The 24,923-nt window shown below is 38.5% G+C and overlaps 1 protein-coding gene across 1 annotated transcript; it reads left to right on the forward strand.

Moving 5' to 3' along the window:
- Positions 1–2,566: 2,566 nt before the first annotated feature.
- On the forward strand, positions 2,567–20,613 carry LOC118734607 (protein yellow). Its single transcript, XM_036464311.1, has 2 exons — positions 2,567–2,816; positions 18,981–20,613. The coding sequence occupies exons 1-2, from the start codon at positions 2,567–2,569 to the stop codon at positions 20,384–20,386; spliced, it is 1,656 nt and encodes a 551-aa protein (XP_036320204.1). The 3' UTR covers positions 20,387–20,613.
- The last annotated feature ends 4,310 nt before the right edge of the window (positions 20,614–24,923 follow it).

Consider the following 24,923-nt stretch of genomic DNA (forward strand, 5'->3'; position numbering starts at 1 on the left):
CAATGTGAGACACAATCTGGAAAATGTTGCAAAATTGCTTTTTACTGCCAATTAAGAAAATAAAAATAAAAAATCTTAAAGAAAATCAATAAATCATGCATTTGCGCAAGCCGAAGTGGGAACAAACAGCAAGAGCGCACTTAGCCCCCCATACACAACATTTTTTTGCGTAGGATAAATGTGTAGCAATGCTACATAGGCGAAACAGTGCTTAGAATTTGTACCACCTCACGCAATGCGTGCCACGAAAGTGCAATCGCTGCCAGTGTTGCTGTTTATGGATTTTTTTTTTTTTTTTTGAGATCGAGTTTGCCTATCGTCGTGGGCTATGTGAGCAACCCATGTCCGAGATGCTGTAGCCAGCCAACCTGTGTGATGCCTACGCCATCCTAGACATTCGATGTATGAGGCAAGAAGTACGTGCGGCCAGACATTAAGTACAACCGCCATTCAAAGGAGCGCGACATCGGTATTGTGGCGGATTTGTGGGGAAAGAAAGACTTCCAAGCGGAAGAGAGAAGAAGGACACATTCTCACAAGAAAGGTCGATAGGAAGAATGAAAGTTATTAGAAAGTTAGGAAACTTACGGCGGATTTCAAGATCAGGGCGAATTCGTTTAAGAAGAGCCTAGGGGACGATACCCAGAAGACGCTGAAGGGGAATTTTCCCTACTGAATGGCAGTAGGACCAGTATGGAAGTGTAAGCCGAGCCCGCAGACGAAGAGATTTTAAATTACGCAGCACCAGTGTGGTCGCCGCGGACTAGTAGGACGCAGTGGATGAAGCTGCAGACGACGCAAAACACAGGACTACGGACAGCGACTGGATACCTTCTGATGTCGCCAGAACACCACCTGCACGACAAGGCGAAATTGCTCCCGATTACAGAGCACAACACAATGCTCTGCAAGCAGTTTCTTGTTGGGAGCCATAGATGTGGTCACCCAAATAGGCAACTGCTTGCGGAAGAGCCCTGGACCAGACACGTCAGGAGGCATCTCTACGAACTGACGGACGAAGTCCAGAGGTTCATTAAACAACAACAGGCCCTGAATGGCATGCACATGGAGTCAGTCTCGAGTTATGTAGACTCCAGACCTGTGAATGCCGTTCTAGAGGCACAATCACCGGACATTGACGAGACGGAGCTTCATCTGCCTCGGGAGACTAGAACCACGATAGCCTAACTTCGCTCTGGCTACTGCAGCAGGTTAAACTCAGCCGCTACAACAACAACAACAACGAAGAGGAGTAAGACTATGGCCCACCATTCGTCTATGACGCGGTATGAAAAGCATTTAAATGAGAGAGAAACTACCAAACTGTAAGAGCTGACGGTCTACCCGTCGGCCGGCGAGCTATTTAAGAATATGGTCGGATTAACGCTGGACGACTAGATAGAAGGTAAGGTTTCATCTAGTTATTGTTTTTGGTTTGGTTTGGTGATCTATCTACCACAGACCATCTATTGCTTTAAATCTAATGGAGAATCACTCTTGCCACCAAGTGCTATCTAGTCAAGTCTGTTTTTAGCGTACGAAGTCAAAACAGCTTCCGGAAAAAGGTTGAGTTTTTGCTAGTTCTCTCTCAGCTCAGGATTTTTGGTAGAAATATAAAAGTACTGGTCCGCTTTGTGCTTGCCACTAGCCTCTCACCGTCGCTTTGGTACTTTCAGCCGCAGATTTGGCTCCTCTTGTTCTAAATTGCTTTAAAAATTTGGTTTTAAATTCATTATTTTAGCTCTTTTTAACTCCTTTCTGTCTTCAAGCCCAAAATGGCAACTTTTTTTTTTGTTTTTTTGGCAACACCGACCGTCACCACAGTGGCGATTGCCGAGCGGCGACTGGAAGCAGTTCTGGCGTTACTATAAAACTCAACATGATCACTTATGTTGCTGTTATTCAAAATCCCACTTTAATAGTTGTCATAAAATTTGGTAATGGTAAAATAGATTTTCAATTATATATACATAAGTAGATCGACACAAGTTTGTCGCCAATGGTAGCAGCTACTTTTGCACTGTCACCTGCCTGCAAGAAATAAGCAGCAGTCACAACATCGGCATAGCACCGTACGACAGATTGACAAGCCGTCGAAGCATTCGGAAAACAAGCAGCGCGGAAAATCAGCAACAACAAGACCAAAAATTGTTTACGCATGTATCGGCAGCTAATAGCTAATGGAGAGGCTTGTCGGCAATGCGTCTGCGTCTGCGCGTCTGGGTCTGGGTCTGCACGGTTGCAAATCGCGAAATGGCAAGCAAGCCAGTTGGCCCAGCGCGCGGCCGTTGGTTCGCAGAGTGTGTTGCTTGTTTTGCTAAAGTTTATAAAAATCGTAACAATTCGCTAATTCGACAACAGTCGCGTGTCGTCACCTACAACGTTGGTGCATAGAAACTGGGTATTGCGATTAGCGCGTCATTCGTGTGAGGAAACGGAAGCGCGCGTTGTGTTGAAAAGTAACTTAAATGAATTAGATTTGAAACTAAAAAAAAAAACGAAGGTTTAAGTAAATATCCTTTTTTTTGAATTCGAACCATAGATATTTAAATAAAATTGCCATAAAATGAATGCGAATTCGCGTTCATCAATTTATCGTCTCGCCGCGCTGTTGTTCTGCCTTGTGGCGCATGCGCAAGCCGCCTACAAATTACAGGAACGTTACAGCTGGACACAACTGGACTTCGCCTTTCCTAATCCTGGCTTGAAGCAGCAAGCGCTCGCCAGCGGTGATTATGTACCACAGAATGCGCTGCCTGTCGGCGTTGAGCATTGGGGCAATCGGCTGTTCGTGACGGTGCCACGTTGGCGTGACGGTAGGTGGAAAACAAGAAAGTGAAAGAAATAAGTGAAGGACAATATGGTGCGATAATAATGTCCATGCTAGAAAGACAGAAAAAAATAAATAAAATGCTAGAGCTTAACTGTAGTAAAGGACACGAAAAAATTTGATACAATTATAGGGGTACATAAACAAAAAGATGAAAGCAATTAAAAGAATAAAAAAATAAAATGTAAAAATGTCATTTGAAATTCTTTCTTGGGATTTCCTTCAACAGATTCATATAAAAAATTGTTGATAGAGGCTTACATACCATTTGCTTTAACAAGAATTATATAGGGTATTGAAAGATCGTAATTTGAACGACATGTACTCGAAGGACATTTAAGAGCTCTGACTTGGCGGTGAGGAACTATTCAATATTGCCGCCTTATTATAATTCATAAAAATGTTAAATTTTGCCGCGACTGTTTATATAAACAAAATACTAAATATACCAGAATAGCTATTAATGAAAACATTTAAGTATTTAAATAACTACTAAATCAATAAAAAACACGATTAGAAAATTAAAAAATTAAAGAAATTAAAATGTTAATTAGCTTAAATACAATTAAAAAACTCCAAATTAAAAAAAAAATATGCGCTCTTGAATGACCTCTTGTAGATCGGGAGAGTGATCAAATAATTCACGATAATTTTTAAAAATTTGCCCATTACAATGAGAAGCTCAACTTATGAAAATATTTTTGGTTGCGGGCTTTCATAATTCAGCCAAGTTTAAAAGCTTGGCTGGCCTCCAGATTAGAATCCAATCGCAACAGCGCTTTCTGAGCGATCACCAAACGAAGGTGGTATACTGGTCGCCAAAAATTAGAACTCCAAACTTTATGAAAAATTGAAGAAAATTCCGCAAAATTTCATTCAAATATTGCACTTTTTATTTACAATGTTAAGAAAAAGTTGCGTACGCAGTTTTTTAGCCCATTTAATTTAAGTATAACAAAGTGCAAGTTTGAGGTGACTAGGACCTGTCATTGATTTTTAGCATTTTTTTGGTGAAGGTGTCGCTCGTTTTCTCCATATAAAATAATGTTCGATAATTTTTTTTTATGGGAAAAATGTGCAACACCTTCAACAAAAAAAATTGCCAAAAGTCAATGGTAAGTCCCAGATACCTCAAACTTGCACTTTATTGTATTTGAGTGGGCTAAAAAACTACATACTCAGCTTTTTTCTAGAGAGCGTAAATAAAAAGTGCAATATTTGAATGAAATTTTGCGGAATTTTATTTAATTTTGCACAAGGTTTTGAGCTCTGATTTTTGGGCTTTTTGTTGTAGAATTAACCATAATTTTATTACAGATTTGCAAAAAAAAATTAAATATTTAAAAAATAGTTTCCCATATTGTAAACAATTCGCTATACCTAAACTTTATTGACTGACTGTACGTACAAAAACCCAAAGTTTATTTTGTCAAAACTCATTCAATTCAACAAATTCAATTTATTTTACGACATTCCATACAAATCAAATGAAATTGGTAGCAATTACTGTATTCTTAGGTTTCTTATTTTTATCGCCAATTTTCTTGTATTTTTCCCAAGCACTCGTTTATTTTTGTGCATGCTTCGATGCATTTTTTACCAAACCAAATGGAAGTTTAATTCCCAGATCAAACTAGCCATATAAGAATTGCGCTTGCCTACGCTTTAAGCAACGAATTTGTAGTATTTACAGCATTTATGTACAATTTACGTTTTAGGCTTGTGGCATACAGTGTTGTTGGAAAATGCGTCTAAACACAAGTTTCCTTATTTAATTTTTCTGTTTTGTTTTAAACACCGCAAAAAATACATTGCGTTTTAAGCCAAATGCGTCAATTAGTGTGAAACACGTAGAAACTCTAAACTTTTCGTTAACCGCAAAAATAAGTTTTGCTAAGAAAATATTGATTTCTTATGAAAATATCGCTCATTTACTTCAATAGTGTCCCAATCGAAAAAATACGAAAATGCAGTTAGGTTAGGTTAAGTTACACTGGCCGGCTGATGCGCCTTACATAGACCCGTTGGTCCTTTGTAGTGCCACATGGAGGTCTGTTTCACTGCGATCTAAAGTAGTCATCGTATAGGACGCCAACGCTTTTTGCGAAGTTCAAGAGAGCCTTAATATCCAGTTTTGAAGCCTCCTCTAGCCCTTTGAACTGCGAAGCTCCGAGATATTTAAGACGACTTCTAGCAAAGGCCTGACAGAAACAGAGGAGGTGTTCTAATGTCTCACTCATGCCTGCCTCCCTGCCCTTCCTGCATGCGTCACACATGCCGTGTAAGCAAGAAATGGGTGTTTTCTTTACTGCTATTGCACATGATCTTGGTGGTTTTGCATGTCGCTAATGCGTTCCGTCTCACCCTGATCCGGTGCTCAGCTTTTTCGGAAATTTCATTATTGATCGTTTTTAGCGAATTTTGTATTTCCTGTACTGGATCGCTAGCAAGACGGATGGCACTTTTGGCAATCTCGTCAGCTATATCGTTGCGTACAATGCCCTTGTGGCTCGGAACCTAGCATTTATGCAGCCATTTACCCTCAGCCGCACTGTCTACTGCTTCCCTGCTTCTAAGGTCATTTTCAGACGCAATACGATGTGAGATTATAGCCTTAATCGCCGCCTGGCTATCGACATAGCGGATTTCGCTGCAGTGCTCTCCACTGCGTTGTCGATTGGTGGTAGGTCAAGTAATCTTTCATGTGCCGCCGTTGGAATGGTCTTTAGCGCTCCTGTTATCCACAGTGCAGTGAGACGCTGTAATCGCTCCAATGGCTTCCTAAAAGAGATTTTGTTGGCAGCGGTCTAGCATACCAGATCGCCGTAGAGCAATATCGGCTTAAATACCGCTGTGTAATACCAATGCATGAGGCCATGTGGTACCCAGCATCTTTTTACATGCGTAAAGCGAACCGTCTATATTTAGCTTCCACATCAGTTTGCTGTCCAAAATTACTCCCAGGTACTTGGTGTGATCCTTGATTGATAGCTCCATCCCGTTGAGCCTTGGGGGTTTCCACGCGGGGATCTTGTACCTTCTTGTGAACAGTACCACATCCGAATTGTCAATATTTACCTCTAAGTTGGCTTAAGTCGCCCATCGCTGTACGACCCTTAGAGCGCTTTCCATTACGTTACTGATTGTGTCTAGGAATTTCCTCTTAACAACTATAGCTATGTCGTCCGCATAGGCAATTAGTCTGGGTGCTTTCGCTTTGAATTTTGCCAGAAGCTCATTCGCTACGAGTAGCCACAGGAGTGGTGACATCTACACCAACCTGAGGAGTTCCTCTACGCACTAGTCTGAGCAGTCTGGCTTCGTTCCACTCCGCGTTAATCTTCCTGCAGCTCAGCATAGGTTTTATCCATAGTAGTATGGCATGCTCTACCTGGGCTGCTTCTAGACTTTCGACTATTGCCTCATAGGAGACGTTAGTAAATGCCACACATATGTCTAGAAAGACCCCTAGGGCGTATCCTTTGTGCTCCAGTGTTCTTTCTATTTCCGCGGTTAGTGAGTGAAGTGCAGTCTCAGTGGATCTACCCTTCGTGTAAGCATGCTGCCGTTTATCGCGAGTTGAGCTTTTTTGAGTTATGACACTGTTGAAGTAAATGGGAGATATGCACATAAATCGATAGGCGGTTACGAATAATGAGCGTATATTAATATTTAATTGATTTAAATTATTTTGATTAATACAATATTTTTCATAAATATTTTCTCTTAAAATGGTGTTCACAAATTGGGTTTGTTAGTAATTTTAGTTGAAAGGCCAATCAATCATAAAAACAATCAAAATCTAATGTTAACACATGTACATACGTAAACAAACATACATATATCTGTATACATATACAACCGCCGCTGCATATTTGAAATTGTTTTTATTTCTAAATATAATTAGTGGCTTTGCCGCCTTTTAAGATTTTATTGAAATTGATTTAATGCCGGGCGTTGTCACATTGAAGTGTAATATTTTTATGGATACACGAAAACTACTTGTATAGTTAAGTCAACATACATACATATGTACCTATATATGTATGCACATCTGCGCGTCCAGCCGTAGCAAACGCATGTGTCCGCAGACAAAACGTCGCACATCGATTGATATTTGCCACAAATGTGGCATAAAAGTAGTGATAAATAAAAAGTAGTAAAAAACTGGTTTTGTTGCACTGCTACTCTGCTTTATTGATTGGCTATTTTAATTGCTGCAAAATAAAACTTATTAAGCAAAACCACCACCATCGAAAAGTTGTCGGAAAACGTCACTGAAACGAAAAAGCGAAAAACAACTGAACCAACAAGCAGATAAAACATGAACTAGTTATGTGCAATGTTGCAATGCTTTGCCATTTAGGCTTTAACTGATTATCTAATACTTGACTTGAATGCCAACAAATTAAGGATAGGAAAATGAAATACAATGGCATTAGTTCGATTTACAACGAGGAAGAAATGGAGGTTAAAAATACGCTTGTGCTCAACTAAGTAACTAACATTTGACAGTGCTGGCTATTTTTATTTATTTTTTATTAAATATTTTATATATATATTTTATAAAAGTCTAGCCACGGTAAATTTTACACAAAAAAAAGCAACATATTCACTTAACCATGGGCCAAATACAGTGTAACTGCGCTTTTAGTTTTTGTCTGTTAGGATTTTCTTTAAAAGGACTTTGCAATTTGAAAAATATGATGAAATATGACAATTATTAAAAAATCCAGTAAAATGTACAAAAACAGCATGGGTATCAAATTAAAGAAAAAATTCTGTCGAAGTGAAGCCTTGAAATTTCGCAATAATAATTTTTGCAAAAATTCTATGTCAAGGACTAATATGCACACGAACACATCCTCGAATTTCGTCCTTCTAACTTTATGATCTTAAAAAAAAAAAAAAATAATTAATTAAAAAGGCAAAGAAATTTTAAGTTTTTCCAAGAACTTCCTCTTTAATTTGTTAGTCACACTGTTTTTCTGCACTCTGCTGAAGTTTTTAAACAATTTTTTGGAATTAATCATATCTTTGAAACTCTCTAAAAGCCTCTAAAGAAATCCTGACGTCAGAGAGAAAAACTAAAAACGCATTTTTTTATATTTGGCCCACAGTTTCGTGAGTATATTGATTGCTTCATGTGTTTTGAATTTTTTATTTTTTTTTGTAGCGCGGTGTAATAAACACTATATAAATCCACATTTCCAACATTATACAAAAATTCGATAAATTTGCACCGAAATTTAAAACTTTTTGTTTAGAATTTTTAGAAAAAAAATTAACATGCAGTTGTACATAAAGCTCATTAAATTGTATTAAAAAAAATCTGTCAGCAAACAAATTACTAAAAATCAATATTTTGTGGCCACTTGAAAATTGCACTTTATTGTATTGAAATTTAATAGGCTACCAAACTCCATTTCAAAAATGTTTCTAAAAATTTTGAAATTGCGATGAAAGTTTGTTGAAAAAAAGTTTGAAATGTGGAGTTATATGGTTTTTGTTAAACAATGAGCTAGACTTAAAAAAAAACATTAAGTAAAGAGAAAAAAGAGCCTAAGCTGGTCTAAATTTTGCTGGCTTACTTAGTTGAGTACAAAATAGGTATGTATTGTCCTCTTCTTACCACTTACTTTAGTAAGTATTAAACATAGATTAGCAAGGATTTGGTTTTTTTTTGAATTGCGTCGTTATTGCAGAATTGCATCGATATGCACATATGTAATTTTCTTTTGACCGCTGAAAAGGAAGGAAGTTTTTTGGAAAATTTAAAAAATCTTGCGAGGGTGGATTTTCGTTCATTTTTGAGTTCCTTTCTTTTCTCTTTGTATAAAACTTAAAAAACCTGATTTCTAGGAAGGATTTCGAATTTAAGTAATTTAACTTCTTAGTTTATTGATGAATTTTTTTTACTGATTCGTGAAAGTAAACGAATCTTTGTTAAAAAAGAGTTTCCGCCAACCTTATTCAGAATCCTCGGCCAAAGCTCTCGGCTCTGCCAAAATGGCTGGAACATACTTGAAATTAACGATCGTCTAAAGAAGTCCAGAAGAAGGAAAAAGCTCGTTGTCCAACAGCTCGATAACCCAAGGATTGATTAAAAAGATGACAGTGAATTTAACCAAAGTGACGAGAAATTGCTCGAAATACTGCAACATTCGCACTTCCCAAAATATAGGGATGAAAAGACAAAGCCTAGACTTTTGCACTCACCACAGATGGGGAAATTATTGTGGGAAAGATCGCGACGCCATACAGACTGTACTGCACACTGAAGTTTTCCTCTTAGAGTAAGTAATTGGGTTGGGGCCATCAACTCAAAAGGCAAGTTACCTAAAACTCTTGAGTAAGGTCCAAAGAATAGGGTTTTATGAATCCCGGGTGTTTTAAGGACCGCACCACACAAAGCGCTAGAAGTGCTAAAAAATTTGCCTGCAGTGGATCTGGTAGGAAAACACGTTGCCGCCGCTTCGGCGCTCAGTCTAAAATGTATGGCGCTTTGGAAAGATCGGCGGTTCGACCACGCTTCTATAGTCCATAATGTGTGTAATCACAACAAAGATGTCGACTAACCAATATAGCGAAACCCACCTTCGAAGGCTCTTTAAGACGAAAATCCCATCAAGGAGAGAGTGGCAATCACCAAGACCGTGGAGAAGGGGGGAAATAAATTTTTCACGTATGAAGCTGCACAACAAGTTTGGCTACGGAGTTTTTTCTAAAGAATTAGGACTGCAATTATCCGCCCGAATTCCGGGCCGCTCCAGTGTTTACCAGGCAGAAGCCTAGCTATAAAAGAGGTGGTCGTAACGAGGACTACGATAAATATCTTCTCGGATAAGCAGGCGGCCATCAAATCAATGAACGCAGTAATGCTAAGGTGAAAGGTTGCCTCATATGGGTCCCCGGACATAGAGATAATGAAGGATATTGCAGAGCCGATGAGCTTGTCAGGAAAGGTACCAATCTTCCATTGTGTGAAAACAGAGGTAAATAAGATTGGGATACCCATGGCAACCTGCAAATTAGGGATTAGAAATAACGTCATTCAAGAAGCCAATAGGTCATGGTTAGGCGAGGGAGCTGTACAACTACTAGGCTACAATGGCCGCAAATTGATAGGAAAAAAACTAAGAATTGCTAAATCTCTCTAAGAAGGACAGAGTTTCAGAGTTTTATTGAAAAACACCCTATCTCAGAACTTGGTTGAAGAAATGAAATAGTGTATATGGACACGTCAGGCCATGGCAGGCCACATCGCACAGCACTTCCATAAGAAATATAAAGGGCCGACGAGCCATAGCTGAAGTATGCGCTAATACGGAATTATATCCGAGGCCGGCTCATGCCATTAGTAACGAGGAGAAAGCAAACAGCCACGTTACGGAAGGTTTCTTTTGCCAGACGCACCAAAAAGGTGTTCCGCTTCCACTGCGGCAAGTAGGAAGGTTGGCGCTTACGACAGAAAGCTCAGAAAGATTCGTTTGTTTAACAAGAGAGAATATGCTAGGCGTCAGATGCCTTTATGTTAGATACTTGTAACTTATGATAAAATGTGCTGGCGATGCGCAACGAATGAGAAGCCATACTTAGTGAGCTCTATCTCCTAGGAATAGTTTTTCTTCCTTAAAAAAATTTATATGTTTTTCAGCACTGCTGCTGGTCCCAGACACTAGCCAAGTAAGTTTTCTAATACCCGTTAATACGTTACAAGGGACTATCTCTTGTGGCGCCACGAACTGGCTAGACAGCCTAACCTAATCTATCTAATAAGCGAAAATTCATTTAGAGTAATTAGGATATGCAAATGTGAATTACACATTCTACAAGTATTAAAACAAGTTAAGGTGTTGATCAATTTTGTTTACGAAAGCCGATTGGTTAGCTGCAAAATGAATGTAAAATGAGTAAAGTGCAGCTGTGCTGCGTTTTCCATTTAGTGTAGCGTTATTTTTGGTTCGCCAAAAAAAAAAAGAAAAACATTAGATAAACAAATGTATACATATTCAAGTACGTTGAAATATCTGAAAATATTATGCAACTAATTAAAAAAAAAATTCCAACCATTTAAGTGAAAAATGATTTTAATTATTCGAATTTTAAATGGAAATTGACGCAAAATAAAAAATTATTTTCCATTAAATTTGCTGGTGAAACTAGCTGTTACTATGTATTTACACAAATTTTGTTTGTTTACTTTTTTTATTTTGGAGCACGTAAATCATGAAATTTTTGCAATACCATGAATGAGTTCATGTCTGGTGATAAATAAAAATATAAAGCTATAAGCGACATTTACAAACAAGTTGTGTGGCTGCTACCGCAACGGTTGTTGCATACTTTTGCTGATATGCGAAATTGATTTTGAAATAAAGTATGCAAATAAAATGACTTTCAACTACGATGTGTCGAAATTACCACTGCGCTAATGGCTGCTAAGTGGCTGAAATTGGCTTTGTATATCATCCAAAGTGCATTTGGCACTCTAAAAATAATCTGAGAAAATAATCAGAAAAAATATGGCGACAAAAATAAATGTACAATTTAAAGAAATAAGTAATAACAAAGATAAGAGTGATGTCTTTGCCACATATGCACATAGCTTTAAGGTGAAGCACGATATCTGTGCATACATATATGTATGTATTTATGAATATTAGACTGCAACACCAAGAAAAAGTTGCTGGTTTATTATACTTAAAGATCTCCACTAAAACAGTTTGGAAAAATATTAAGATTTTCGTGAGCTGCACCAATTTGAAATACCTCCAAAAATGGAGTTTTTTTTATGAATAAAAGTAGTGTCTTAAAGAAAAAAGAGGGGGAAAAATCCTCTCAGAGGACAGTACACTTTAAGCTTAAAATATCTGCATAAAAATATTTAAACATCTCTTCAACGATTAATGAGACTTTTTATGGTGTTTTTTTTTACTTTTTTTCAAAGATTTGTTTAAGAAAAATTAGAACAACTGGGCCAAAACTACTCCGATTTAGACTTGAGAGTTATCACACTATTTTTATTTCTGTGCAAAAACAAAAAACCCATTTATGTCACAATTTTTTCAACTACCAACACATCTTAATTCAACTTGGAATGACGCTCGTTTATCCTACCTTTCTCTTTCATATACTAGTTTGAATGAGTTTATTTGCAAATAAATTAAAAGAGTGAGAAAGTACCTCCCCAATTATACCTCACAAGTCTAAATCGGAATAGTTTTGGTCCAGTTTTTTGAAACAAGTTAAAAAACAGCATCAAAAATATCATTATTGCGATTCCGTCGAAAACTTTTTTTTTAATATTCCATTTCCTCCATTTTTGTAAGTATTTTTAAATCGGTCCAGCTCACGCACTTAAATCTACTAAACCTCCTGCACACGGTGGGCAGGAAGCAAAGATAGGTTGCATAAAAATGTCGACAAAAACTGAAAGCAGGGTTTTATTTGTTGGTATTTTTAGGTTAACAATCCCTTTGAATTGAAATCTTAGCTGCTCCTGTTTTAAAGATATCCACATTTTACATAGTTATGATAGGACCGACTTTAGCGAAAGAGAAAAACATCCTTGTGCATTAAGTATTCAACAATGTATGTGTGAGTAAATGTGTGTATATATATTATGTGAAAATATAAGTTTATGTAAGTTTTTAGCCGGTTTCAATCGTTTCCAAGGCGCACCACGTAGAGGCAACTTACTTTGCACCTCTTTGTTCTTTTTTGGTTTTATCTTTTTATATTTTTTTCTTGCTTTATTTTTTTATATTTGTTTTTTGTTTCCTTTTATTTTTTTTGTTGGCTTACCATATAATATAGTCACACATTTTAGTATTTAAATATTTTCTTATTTAGTTAAGTTTTTATATATGCTGGAATGAAAATGTCATTACAGTTTTGTTCAGGCGACTCATAAAAGTTGGTTTATCAATCATATTTATTTTGAATCTATCCCTATCTATGAACTGACTTCCCGGCCTGCTCGGACCATAATCCTAAACCATCGTTATTCAAGAATGAAATAGATTGCTTTAAATGTTTAAGGATAAAATGGATTTTGACAGTTTGAGAAATTCCCGTACTTTTCAAAGCTGTGCGGAGTTCGTTAAGATTTTTATCAAAATTACTAAGATCCGCTTGTTTTGCGGAAAACCATGTATTCACGATTTTGCTCATGGCTTTAAACGAGGCAATATTTTTCGTATTGTTTTTACTGAGAGTTTCTTCCATACAAACTATGTTCGACATTTTTTTGTATGTGGAAGACACTGTCAGCAAATTAGCAAATTGTGGCAAGCATCTTCGTGCACTCAGCTACAGCCAGACATGTAAATGTGCATTCAAATGTTCAGTTTGATTCAACACCACGTGTGCGTGGTATGAAAGTATTGTTTTTAAGTACGAACATTTCAAAACGATAATCAAATAAAAAATATTCATGTTTACTATGCGTTATTTCCCCCAGTAAATTCATAAAATTTTTCTTAATATTACAACGCGTTTTTTCTCTAAGCGTAGTCATTTTTAAGCAAAATTTGTGCAATCAAATCGAGAACCGGGACACTTAAATGAAACCCGGGACATTTTAAGGTTGGACCGGGACACCGGGACAAATAGTCTAAAACCGGGACATGTCCGGGAAAACCGGGACGTCTGGCAGCCCTACACACAAAGCGCATACTTTCATGCGATTTTCTTTATGATCGCATTTGTGTTCTGGATGTACAATAGTCATTATTTCCTGACAGAAGAGTACATAAATACCAAAATAAATCTCATACAAGCTTTGAATTTATTTACTTATTATGAGGAGTACCGTTGGCCTAAGTTAGAGCATTTTTATTTCTTGCACAAGCGCAGTGCGACTTGCCTGCGCTACTTGCTTATAGCAACAAACCTTCAATAAAAAATTACTACCGTATTATATAGCATACAATATTGTATACATACATACATACATATATTGCGATATTGAAAGTGTTTGTAATGAGAAAGTTCACGCTACAGAAAAAGGTAATTGTGGTGTTTTATCTAAGTTGTATACCGGTAGCGCCCAATAAATCTCGATCAATTATTCTTTCGGTAGGAAAAAATGAAAACGTTTCACATTGATTTGATCCGTTTTAGTGAGTTAAAAAAGGGGAACAGATTTGTATGAGATTTCTTTTCGTATAAATATACTCTAATTATCGAGAAGTACGCCTTCCTCTTTTGCAAATATATCCTATCAGAAGTATATAAAATGTGGATATCTTTAAAACAGGAGCAGCTAGGATTTCAATTTAAGCGGATTCTTAACCTTAAGATATCAACAAATACAACCCTGCTTTCAGATTTTGTCGACAAATTTATGCAACCTATCTTCGCTTCCTGCCCACCGTGCGCAGAAAGACAATGACAACTGTGAGCTTTACAACAACATACACATAGTGCAGGCGGCTCGATCATATCCTACGAATAGACACAAACGCTCCAGCCCTGAAAGTATTCAACTCGGTGGTGCAAAGACCAAGTGGAGAAGGACATGGAGTTACTTGACATTCGCACTTAGCATCAATTCGAACAACAGAGGAGAAACGACTGGCGTAGTTTGTAACACTTCCAAATAAGAAGAAACCCCCTGCCGGTACTACGATCAAGTGTTTAGTTGCTGGCAATTTGTGTCAATTATTGCATCTCCCGAGCAAGAAGCAGTCGTGGCTTATTGGAAGCTTCGTAACATTTCCTCTGCCACATGTCAAGCGTATAATTAAGAACTAATGTTATCTTGGATGGATGGAGGCGCTACACCACCAATTGTATGCCAGGCTAGTTCATTTACTTACCAGAAGCTTTACCGGTTGTAATTCAGACAGCACTAGTGCAGCATCTTCAGATATTTTAATGAAAACGAAGCATACTCTTAGTGCAAATAGCCGCAAAACTGAGTTGGGGTGGCGAATATAAAACTGAATATTCAGTGTACAAGTCCCTATATACGCGCCATAAAGTATCATCAATTCAAAATCCATCTAACTACCAATCGCCTGTGGATTTGCTTTGGCCCTCGGAGGTTTTGGGTCACTTTCCTTAGGACTGCCTTTGTAGCAGACATATTTGAGTTTTTCGAGTTTATTCACAGTCTGCAAGTTGCAGTCTCGCGGACCTTCCTACCAGTAACTGAAACTGAACTGCTGCTATATTATGCGCTGCTAATTTGAGATCCATTGATTTAGTAATCGCCATTGCATTTCCTATGTGTGAATCTAAAGTGATCGGAGCTGTCTGACTCTTAGCAAAGATGGATACCTGCATTGACTTCGTAAGTCTTTGAGCAAGGTCCGCGCTTCCTAAATGACGAACACCTCCGCCTATAATAAATATGTACACTGCCTAAGTTTAGGTGAGAAACGTTCCGCTTTGATGCTCAGTTCAAATTTGAAGCCATCTGTATAAAAGTTTATAGCGTTGGAATATGTGAGGTAGTGATCTCGTTTTATGGGGCGCTACGATTTCATCCATGGTAACACGGATAACTGAATGTCTTGTCTGGCTCTACGAAGGCACGACTGGACTGGGTGCAGCGGTTGAAAGGAGGCACCGATGAAGTTTTACACGGATGAATCGAAGCTTGAAAGAGGTCTCCATCAGCCTCAAATTTAGGTTTCCATATCACTTTAGGGGTTTTCAGGCGGAGGTTGCTGCTATTAAGCAGGCAGTCGATTTCCTTCTGTTGGGCGCGCTTAACATTTACTCAGAAGCCAGGTAGCAATGAGAGCCTCGGGCTCATTTACGTTACGCCAGAAGCTTGTTGGGGAGAGTGACTCCACTGGCTTTCGATCGCCTTGGATTATTACCGTCTTAGACTGCATACGGGTGCCAGGCCAAAGCAATATCAGAGGAAAGTGTGCGACTGATGAACTGGCCATAGACGGCACCCATGAGACAACATGGCAAAGAAAAGAAAGAGTGGGAAGGAGCTCCCTTGACTACCAGTGGACTTCTCTTGGAAAGATGGCCCTCGGGTCAACTCAGCGAACGCTGGGGGGAAAACCAGAGCTTGCGCTGCTGAGAGCTGGCTTGGCCGATGGTGGACCGGAAAGGTCAAGGGGCTTGCGAAGCCGATAAGTGTACTAGAAGGTCACTGCCTTATCGAGATTCAAGCAGTGAAATTAAATACATTACATGACCCCTTTTGTCGCAGCTTTTGGCCCGCTTTTTCAGATTGCGGCTTAGCCACTTAGGTTCGTACTTTCTGACTAGTCTGGAGGAGCACTCCGGTCTACCGCCTGCAAAACTTCGTTCTTGGCCCTCCGCGAACCCCGCTTTAAAGAAATTCACCAACGATATGTTGTCGATTCTATAGATCCCCAAGAATTGTTAAATAGAAACTCACTTATTTTCTCAACTGAAAAATGACTAATCGGGGTACATTTTTAAATGCCCCTGCATGCAACTCATTGACTTAACAAGCTAAACTTTTCCAGCGTGCAGTTACTTGACACTTGTTTTCGAGTTGTCATATTAACTGAATAAATACAACGTGAAAAGCCATTAATCGCCAAATCAAATACAATTAAGCTATTAAATTGTAGCTGGAAATCACTCAGCAGCCACCGCGGTGCGAGCTCCAACTGTTCAGGTATTTAGTGTTAGAGCTTTAGTGTTCGTTTTTTCTTAGTAGATCTACGAATTGAGTTGAAAAACTTGTAAAGACAGGCGGCAACGCTAGACAGCTTGGCGGCAAACACAATACAAAAAGCTAAATGTGCAAACAAAAATCTTTTAATTGGCAAATAGAAAATATTTTTAATGGAATTTCAAATATTTTTTATTTTTTCTTTAACTTTTTAAATGGTGGGAAATATCAGCATCTTTGAATGTCCGTAGTTTGTAGCAATACAGGCTGACAAGAAATAAATGCATATACATAAACTTTAATAGCTTTTAGTGACTGCAGATTAGAAAATAGTTATTTAACCGCGGAAATTTAGCATCTTACAACAACAATATGCGCAGGCTTCAAAGGCTATCTAGCAATATTTTCTCAATGCGCAAAACTTGCGAAGTTAGGCAAACAAATTTCCTAGATTGCTCGTAGCCTTTTCATAGTTCGTTTGTTGGTGTCTCGTGCATGTAAGTAAACAGTTAATTAAAACAAAACTTTGTAATGATGCCGGTAGTTATGGGAGTGAATATACTCATAAATAATCCACTAACAGCCCAAATAACAACAAAAAAATTCGCAAATTGCGCTTTGTGCAATTCGGTTATTTGCAGGAGACAAATAGCTAGCGAAACGGGTGCTAACCGGTAACCCGTGCGGATTATTGAAAAAAGAAAAAAAAATGCTCCGACTCAAGCTGTGCAAGCATGAAAATGCAAACGCGTCGGCTGCGCTTGAAGTAAGCCGCGGATGCGGGATGGGAAAAAACGAATATCGCACATGAGAGGCTATTTACAGTGGAGCAAATGCCTAATTGGCAATAAAATATTATTTGATCAATAAAAGTTCCAAAAGCGATTACGTCGAAGAACACTGCCAAAATAACCAATCCGTCATGGCATAGGCAGAAATATCAGCAATCGGCCAAATCAACAATGTAAGAAAAATCGACGCACTATAGTGCTGTACAAAAGACGCTTTGGTGAAGAACAATGACCTTTGTAGAACACTCAGCGTGAGCTTAGTCAGGTGTAATGAATAGTTTTTTTTTACCTAAATTTATGCCATATATCCCAGACCTCTATCTTCCATAGGGCACCATAATGTCAATAATATTTTATTCTATCATTGCCTACCTATACACGTCATTTATTTGCGTCCCTAGGTAATTGCGTTAGCTGCTTGATTAAGAATGTCCTTGAAGGTCTTACTTTCACGCCACAACTTAACCAATTTTGGAATTCACAGTGCCATAAAAAGTAGAATCCCGGAATCACTCACACAAGCTTAAATGAAAATAGCTATTTACTCAACGCTTAAAGGTGACAAAAAAATCGATAGCGACTGTCAAATTTGGAAAGACCTTTTTTTTCTTTTTGGAACTTAAAAACAAGAGTTTAGAGTATATTGTGCCAAAATTTCACTGCCATCGCGGGCCTAGAATATATAGATAATTGCAATTGTTTAAATTATTGTTATTACTAATCGTTTTGCAAATTTTATTATTCAAATCTTTCTATTGTAAAGGGAAAAGCTTCATCAACTCTCTTAAAAAATTTCATCAAATTTCATCAAATGGGTCGGGAGTTACGAATTTTTCTCTCAAAAACTGCAATATTTTTATAATACCAAAAAAAAAAAAACAAAAACGAAGTGCAATTTCGAAAAACCATCCAAAGTGTATTTTTGTTCTATAATTATCTACAGATTCCCACAACTGTCTTCACCTTCCAGAAAATCAATGGAAATTCATTGACACAGTTGGCGTGGTTTGACTCAATATAATAATTATTGATTGACTTTTATTCTTTTCTCTTATAATAGCAATAATATCTCTGATAAAAAGATATTTAAATCCGGCATAAATTTCAACTGGCTTCTAAAAACTTTAGCACAACAGCATTTTGTAATTATGGGCGAACAAATCAAAAAAACCTTCTCCTTTTTGAAGTCGGTTAAAAAAACATAGTTTTCTAGTTTTTTCAATTAACGATCCTATAGAATAAACAAAGTGGGTAACCGAAAAATTACCATAAAAGTTGTATAAAAAGTGAATTTTCAATAGAATGATATTTTTTGTAGTTTAGGCCAGGTTAGACGGGAAACTCTGGCTAAAGAGTTATTCTGGGAACCACACAAGCGCATTGTGACGCCCTGAAGAGTATTTTCCCAGAGCAGTCGCCTCATATCATTAAACCTAACATATTTTCTTGAATTCCAGTCGCCCTTTTAATGGCAATTTCTTTCAAAATTTTGGGCGCTTTTCCGACCTGCTGGGTACTAGCAGTAGACCCGAATGACTTAACTACTGTAGCCCATTTGGCATTAATTGAATTACAAAAAACCGTACCCAAATCAATTTATCATTTTTCATATACAACAGTCCAGTATCGGATTAGGTACATATTTCTATATTCATTTACATTAAACACTCAATTCACGCACACAGCCTAATTAGTATGCGCATTTGATATTTATTTCTTCCACTCTACAATCTCTTTTCAGGCATTCCTGCCACGTTGACTTACATCAATATGGATCACAGTTTAACTGGCTCACCGGAGCTGATTCCATACCCTGACTGGCGCAGCAATACGGCAGGCGACTGCGCGAACAGCATCACCACAGCGTATCGCATCAAAGCGGATGAATGTGGCCGTCTTTGGGTACTTGACACTGGCACAGTTGGCATCGGCAACACCACCACCAACCCATGTCCGTATGCCGTCAATGTCTTCGACTTGCAGACGAACACGCGCATACGCCGCTATGAGCTGCGTGCCGACGACACTAATGCCAACACTTTTATTGCCAACATAGCCGTTGATATCGGCAAATCATGCGACGATGCATTCGCATACTTTTCTGATGAGCTCGGTTATGGCTTGATCGTCTACTCATGGGAACAGAATAAATCATGGCGCTTCTCGGCGCACTCATACTTCTTCCCCGATCCATTGCGCGGTGACTATAACATCGCAGGCTTGAATTTCCAATGGGGTGAGGAGGGCATCTTCGGCATGGCGCTCTCACCGATACGCTCCGATGGCTATCGCACAATGTTTTTCAGCCCACTGGCCAGTCATCGTCAGTTTGCTGTGTCGACACGCATTTTGCGCGACGAAAGTCGTGTTGAGGATAGTTATCATGATTTCGTAGCGCTGGATGAGCGTGGTCCCAACTCGCATACGACAGCGCGCGTGATGAGCGATGATGGTGTTGAACTCTTCGATTTAATTGATCAGAACGCCGTAGGCTGCTGGCATTCATCCATGCCATACTCACCACAGTTCCATGGAGTGGTGGATCGTGATGATGTCGGTCTTGTGTTTCCCGCTGATGTGAAAATCGACGAGGATAAAAATGTGTGGGTGCTCTCCGATCGTATGCCTGTATTCTTGCTCTCCGATCTTGACTACAATGATGTCAATTTCCGCATTTATACCGCACCTTTGAGCACGCTCATTGAGAACACTGTCTGCGATATACGCACTAATGCCCACGCTCAATCGAACTCGGTCGGCGCCACCAGTTTTTATGGCACGCCTGCGAGTACAAACAATATTTATGGTTCACCTTTTGGAATTGGTGATAACAAAGTTTACGGCCCTCCCAATCCCGTGGCTGTGCCAAAATCTCAGACACGCTTCACTAAGCCATACCTGCCGCCATTGTCCGTCAAGCCTGTGTTGCAAGCGGATGTACCGCGTGTGGTGCCGCCAAGCCGAAACTATCTACCACCATTGATGGGCACTGGCTATACAACGCAGCGCGCTGATTTAGCCAAGGCGTACGTCTTCAATAATGGACTGTCCTATGAGGCTGGCGGCCCACATTTGTTCCCTACGCAAGCGGAGGGTTTGAAGAACTATGTAACTGCACGTAATGCGGGCTGGTGGACGCATCAATGATTGCAGTTTCTGTTGACATTTCACTTATCATCCGATTTCGAGCCACCTGCGTAAATACTACATTGATCATCATCAACGCTAAAAAACTTTTATCTTATACTTTTAGTATAGCTTGTGTGACTTTGTTGTTGTAACTCCGTGAAAATACCCAAGCAATGTTGCCGATGAATTGATTTTAGACCAGAACAAAGCTGTAAATAAATACTCATACTACGAATTTCGCCTCCATTAACAATGTACATACATTTACAATAATTAGTTGCGTAAAGAGTCAATTTTAACTATTAAGATTTTTATTTTGCAAAATAATTTTAAAATAAATGTATCTTAAAATTAAATTTGTTTGAGTTGATAGTGAGAAAAGAAAAGAAGCGGAAGTATTACGACTGTAACAAGGTAAGTATGCAGTGCATGCAATACTCTAAGCTCGGGAGAGAAACTGTGCTAATTAAAAAAAACAGTAGCCCTACTATGTTTGCTACAAATAAAATGGCAGTGAAGAAGAAAAACTGACTTGGGAGAAGCATAAAGAAAATTGCTAGCCCGCTATGATTTCAAGCGATGGATTTTGGAGCCGGCTAGAGCTACGTCAAATAATCCTGGAAAAGTCTAGGATTTGTTTTTTAAGTACATCGGGGAATGAATGAATGAAAACGACTTTCCAAGCGCTCAAAGAAGGTGGGCGTGGGAAATCATTACTCCTCTCCAAACTTATCGTAGCTCATAAATTATTTGCCGGAGAAGGGATTTCGATACGACCTTGCCTGGGCATCCTAGAAAAAATTTGGTAGCTATGCAGGTGTCGCATTGCATCCACGATTCTCCCAATTTTCTTATTTTTGACATACGTGATGTACCTGTGACTTCGCGATAAGCTTGGCTCTAGAATTGGCTCTGGTCCAATTGATTTAAATACCATAGTTTCTTCAACTTATATTCCTAGACAATTATTGAAGAAATGCGAGTAGCTTCTAGCTACAGCTGCAGTTCGATTGTCAGTCTTATAGGCATCGGTAGAGAAATATTTTATCGAATTTTCCAACAGAGTGTCTTCATCTCTACACTGCTTCTTTGTATGAAACCTTACGATGTACTTTATTAAAAAAAGATTCGGAAAACCTTCTTAACAACTTCCTGTGACCGTAACTTAGATAAACGTATCACAATGTAAAATAATCTCTGTATGAAAAAAATAAGCTGTGAGCTGTGAAGATCGGTCTGACTAAAGCTATTTATTCCCAAAATACCATAGCCGGTCTTAAACCTTAAGTCTTACTGGGCGTTATCCGACATAGCTCGAAAACTTTCATGGCATTGTTTACTTTCAGCTCGGCGTAGGTTTTCCATGTGATCGAAGTATCAAACAACACAAGAGAGAAAAAAATACACCAAACTGAGGCGGTCATCGCAAAACCTCCCGCCATCCCTCGCTGATTCCAGCTGCATTTAGATGTTCATTGCAAGATCGTGTAGAACTGCCTTTCAGGATTTTCTACCCTGGTATGTATGTCGGTGGGTACTAAGGGAAGTGGCCACCAAAACCCTTTCTCTAATGTAGTCTGTGAAAGTACAGAACAGACTAAGCGAACATTTCCTTAGTGAATGATAATATGGCCGAATTGCAGAAAGGTTCCGGAATCCCATTTTCCTGCACTTCAGAATCTCTGGATAACCATCGCCTGGTCCAGATGCGGAAAATCTCACTGACTGCTCAGCCATCAGCAGTTTGGTATGGTGCCTCTGCCTGGTGGCTAGCATCAGGGATTAACCTGGTACCCGGAAAATGACCTTCAAAAAGAGTTATGTTAGTTTCAGCAGCGATGTGGTATAGCATTAAATTTCTGAGAGATCAATCCTAGCCGTTCAGTCTGGTTGAAGTATCTTTCGTTGCCTGGCAGACTCCTTCATACTATTAATATAACTACAGAAGTTTCTCAGTGTAAGATCTTAATTTTGACGAACGAGCTTGTGCGATATAATATTTAGACCAATCCTTCTCGAATTTTAAGAAGTCTCCTGGTAAGTTCAGCGTTCCACCATAGGACAACTTTTCTTTGCTCTCTTCTTCTCAGCAAAAATGCTTCCCAAAAAAACGAATCAAAGTACTCGTTGCCTTGTGAGGAAACTAGCAATTCAATTCATTAAAAGTTCTTGAGTATAAGGAGATCTGGTAATCTCGTGTGAAGGCGCAGCCAAAGTTTTCCGGTTTGGTTTGTTATTATTTTAAAGTGTATAGATTATTTTTTTTATTAATCACCTGTCACCGCACGTTACCACAAGGCACCAATACTCTAGCGTCATTGGAAATGCTTGATCATATAAATGTTTTCAGATCTGAAAGGACTAGGAAAAACTATGAAAACCACTTATGGAGCAGCTACTTAACTTGCCATTGAAGATGAAAACAAATCCAACAAAAACCGACCATTCTATCACCAGTCTTTGAAATGCCTGTTCGAATTTTTACGTAGATATTCGATTCATATAAGACCTACATGAAGTGACCTTTGAATACTGCTGGTGCCATTTCACCGCAGAAAAAAAACCAACCTATCCAATCACATCAATAGTTGGCTATTCCGAAACTGTTCGGCCACTCTCAGACCACTGTACGACAGCTTGAGAGCAAAAATATCTAAGCAACCGCCTAAGCAATTTTCGACGAATCCCGAAGTTTCTGACAAGATCCGGAAACCAAAAGAATACTTGCAATATTATTATTTTTGCGCATTAAAAATGTTTCATACATACTTTGAAAAAACCAAAATAAAAATAAAAGCAAAAAAGATACTGGAAATGAAAATATCGCCTTTGAAAATTGAGAAGTTTTATTTGTGAATATGTAATGAATAAAAAAATTACTAATTTAATTTTGTCGCCTTTCCCCATAAAGAGTAGGCACATATGAGAAATGCATACATATTGTTACGATTATCCTCGAAACCTTGAGGGATTTCCCAAATATACTCGGGCTCGTATCGCTGGATTGTTAAATAAATGCTAACGATGACCAAATTGTAGTACAATTAACTTTATTGTCCAACAAACAATTTACAATACTTGCTAATACAGTAAAAACACTTTACAATACTTGTTAAAGCAATAACAACGCTTTACTACTTGTTAACACAATTAAACTTATAGCTTGCTTATTCGCAACTCAATTCTCCGCTCACTTTACTTATAGCTTGCTGTCTTGTAACTGTCCCAACTCCGCTGTGTCGTGGCTCTTATATACCTGCGCTCACACTTATGGCAACTCTAGAACGTTCTGAAGTTTATCGCTCATTCTCTTTCTCTCGCTGTTCGCAGTGTTCATCCAACTTGACGTTTCTCTTTGTGGAACATTCTACGTCATTCCTCGAACATTCTGCCTATTTCTCGTTGTTCGCTTTGTGTTGCCGCAGTATTCGCCACAATATGCTGCACAAGCGTACATACTTAACTTAATAACCACCAGATAAGTGCATGATTTTCAGTTTAGTGAATCTGGCAACCGCATAAAGTAAACCAACAAGCACGTAGCATACATCTGGGCGTTAGCAGGTACAGCAACACGAATCGAAAGAGCACCGACTGAGTTTCTCTTGTGTGCTTTTAGGATAGGTTATGGAGCTGTTAACACATTGGCTGCAGGTGTACACAAATCGTAACTACTTCGATAGCATATCGCCGCGTGTCACGCAATGCTTCGTATCTGCCAAATGCAATACCATCTACACTTGTACATACATATGTGCGCATAAGATAGGGCGCAAATTTTACAATGGAACAAATTGATTTGCTTCGAAAATTTCGAATTTAGATATGAGCTTCTACTATTATTACATACATACATATATATTTACTATATATATATTTTCCTTGGATTTGGTGAGTAAGAGGTTTTGCGCGTCGATATGTTTCACTGACTTTATTTTTACTTTTACTTTTTTTTCCATGGGAAAGTACATCGGCAACAACATTTGTTAATTGGGCGCTTCTCCGTAATATCTTTATATTTTCTTGAACCTATTAAAAATTTCATGCTTGACCCGATTTCCCTCTCACTTGCGATTTATTACCATCACAACCGTCAAAATTCACACTAAATTATGTGTAAATTGCTCATTATCAGTGGACCAGCAGCAGCAGCAGATGATAACATCAAGCGCTGCCTACCAAATTAAACAGCAGCACCTACAACAGTTGCCAAACCATCAATGCGCCTGCGCGCAGGGACGCTGAGGGAAGTTTTATTTATTTTTTTTCCAAAAAACTACAAGTTAACGATCTGTTTGGCAGCTCGCTACGATGGTGGCGATAAGCGAACAGTACCACCAACAACAAATACCTGCATACCATTTATTTATTTTTTCAATCAATACGTGCCACACTCATTTATGATTTATATCAAAGTAACAGGCGAAAAAATTTACACGCTTTTTTCACATACAACAGTGGGCGTGTCCGCGAACGACTTTCGTAAGACAAACAAAGGCGAAAGTTATATATACTTCATACGAACACTTATTATGGTTAAGTTGTTTGTTTAACT

This window comes from Rhagoletis pomonella, unplaced genomic scaffold (assembly GCF_013731165.1).
Source record: "Rhagoletis pomonella isolate Grant_MI unplaced genomic scaffold, Rhpom_1.0 Rhpom_scaffold_00002, whole genome shotgun sequence".
Lineage (NCBI taxonomy): Eukaryota > Metazoa > Arthropoda > Insecta > Diptera > Tephritidae > Rhagoletis > Rhagoletis pomonella.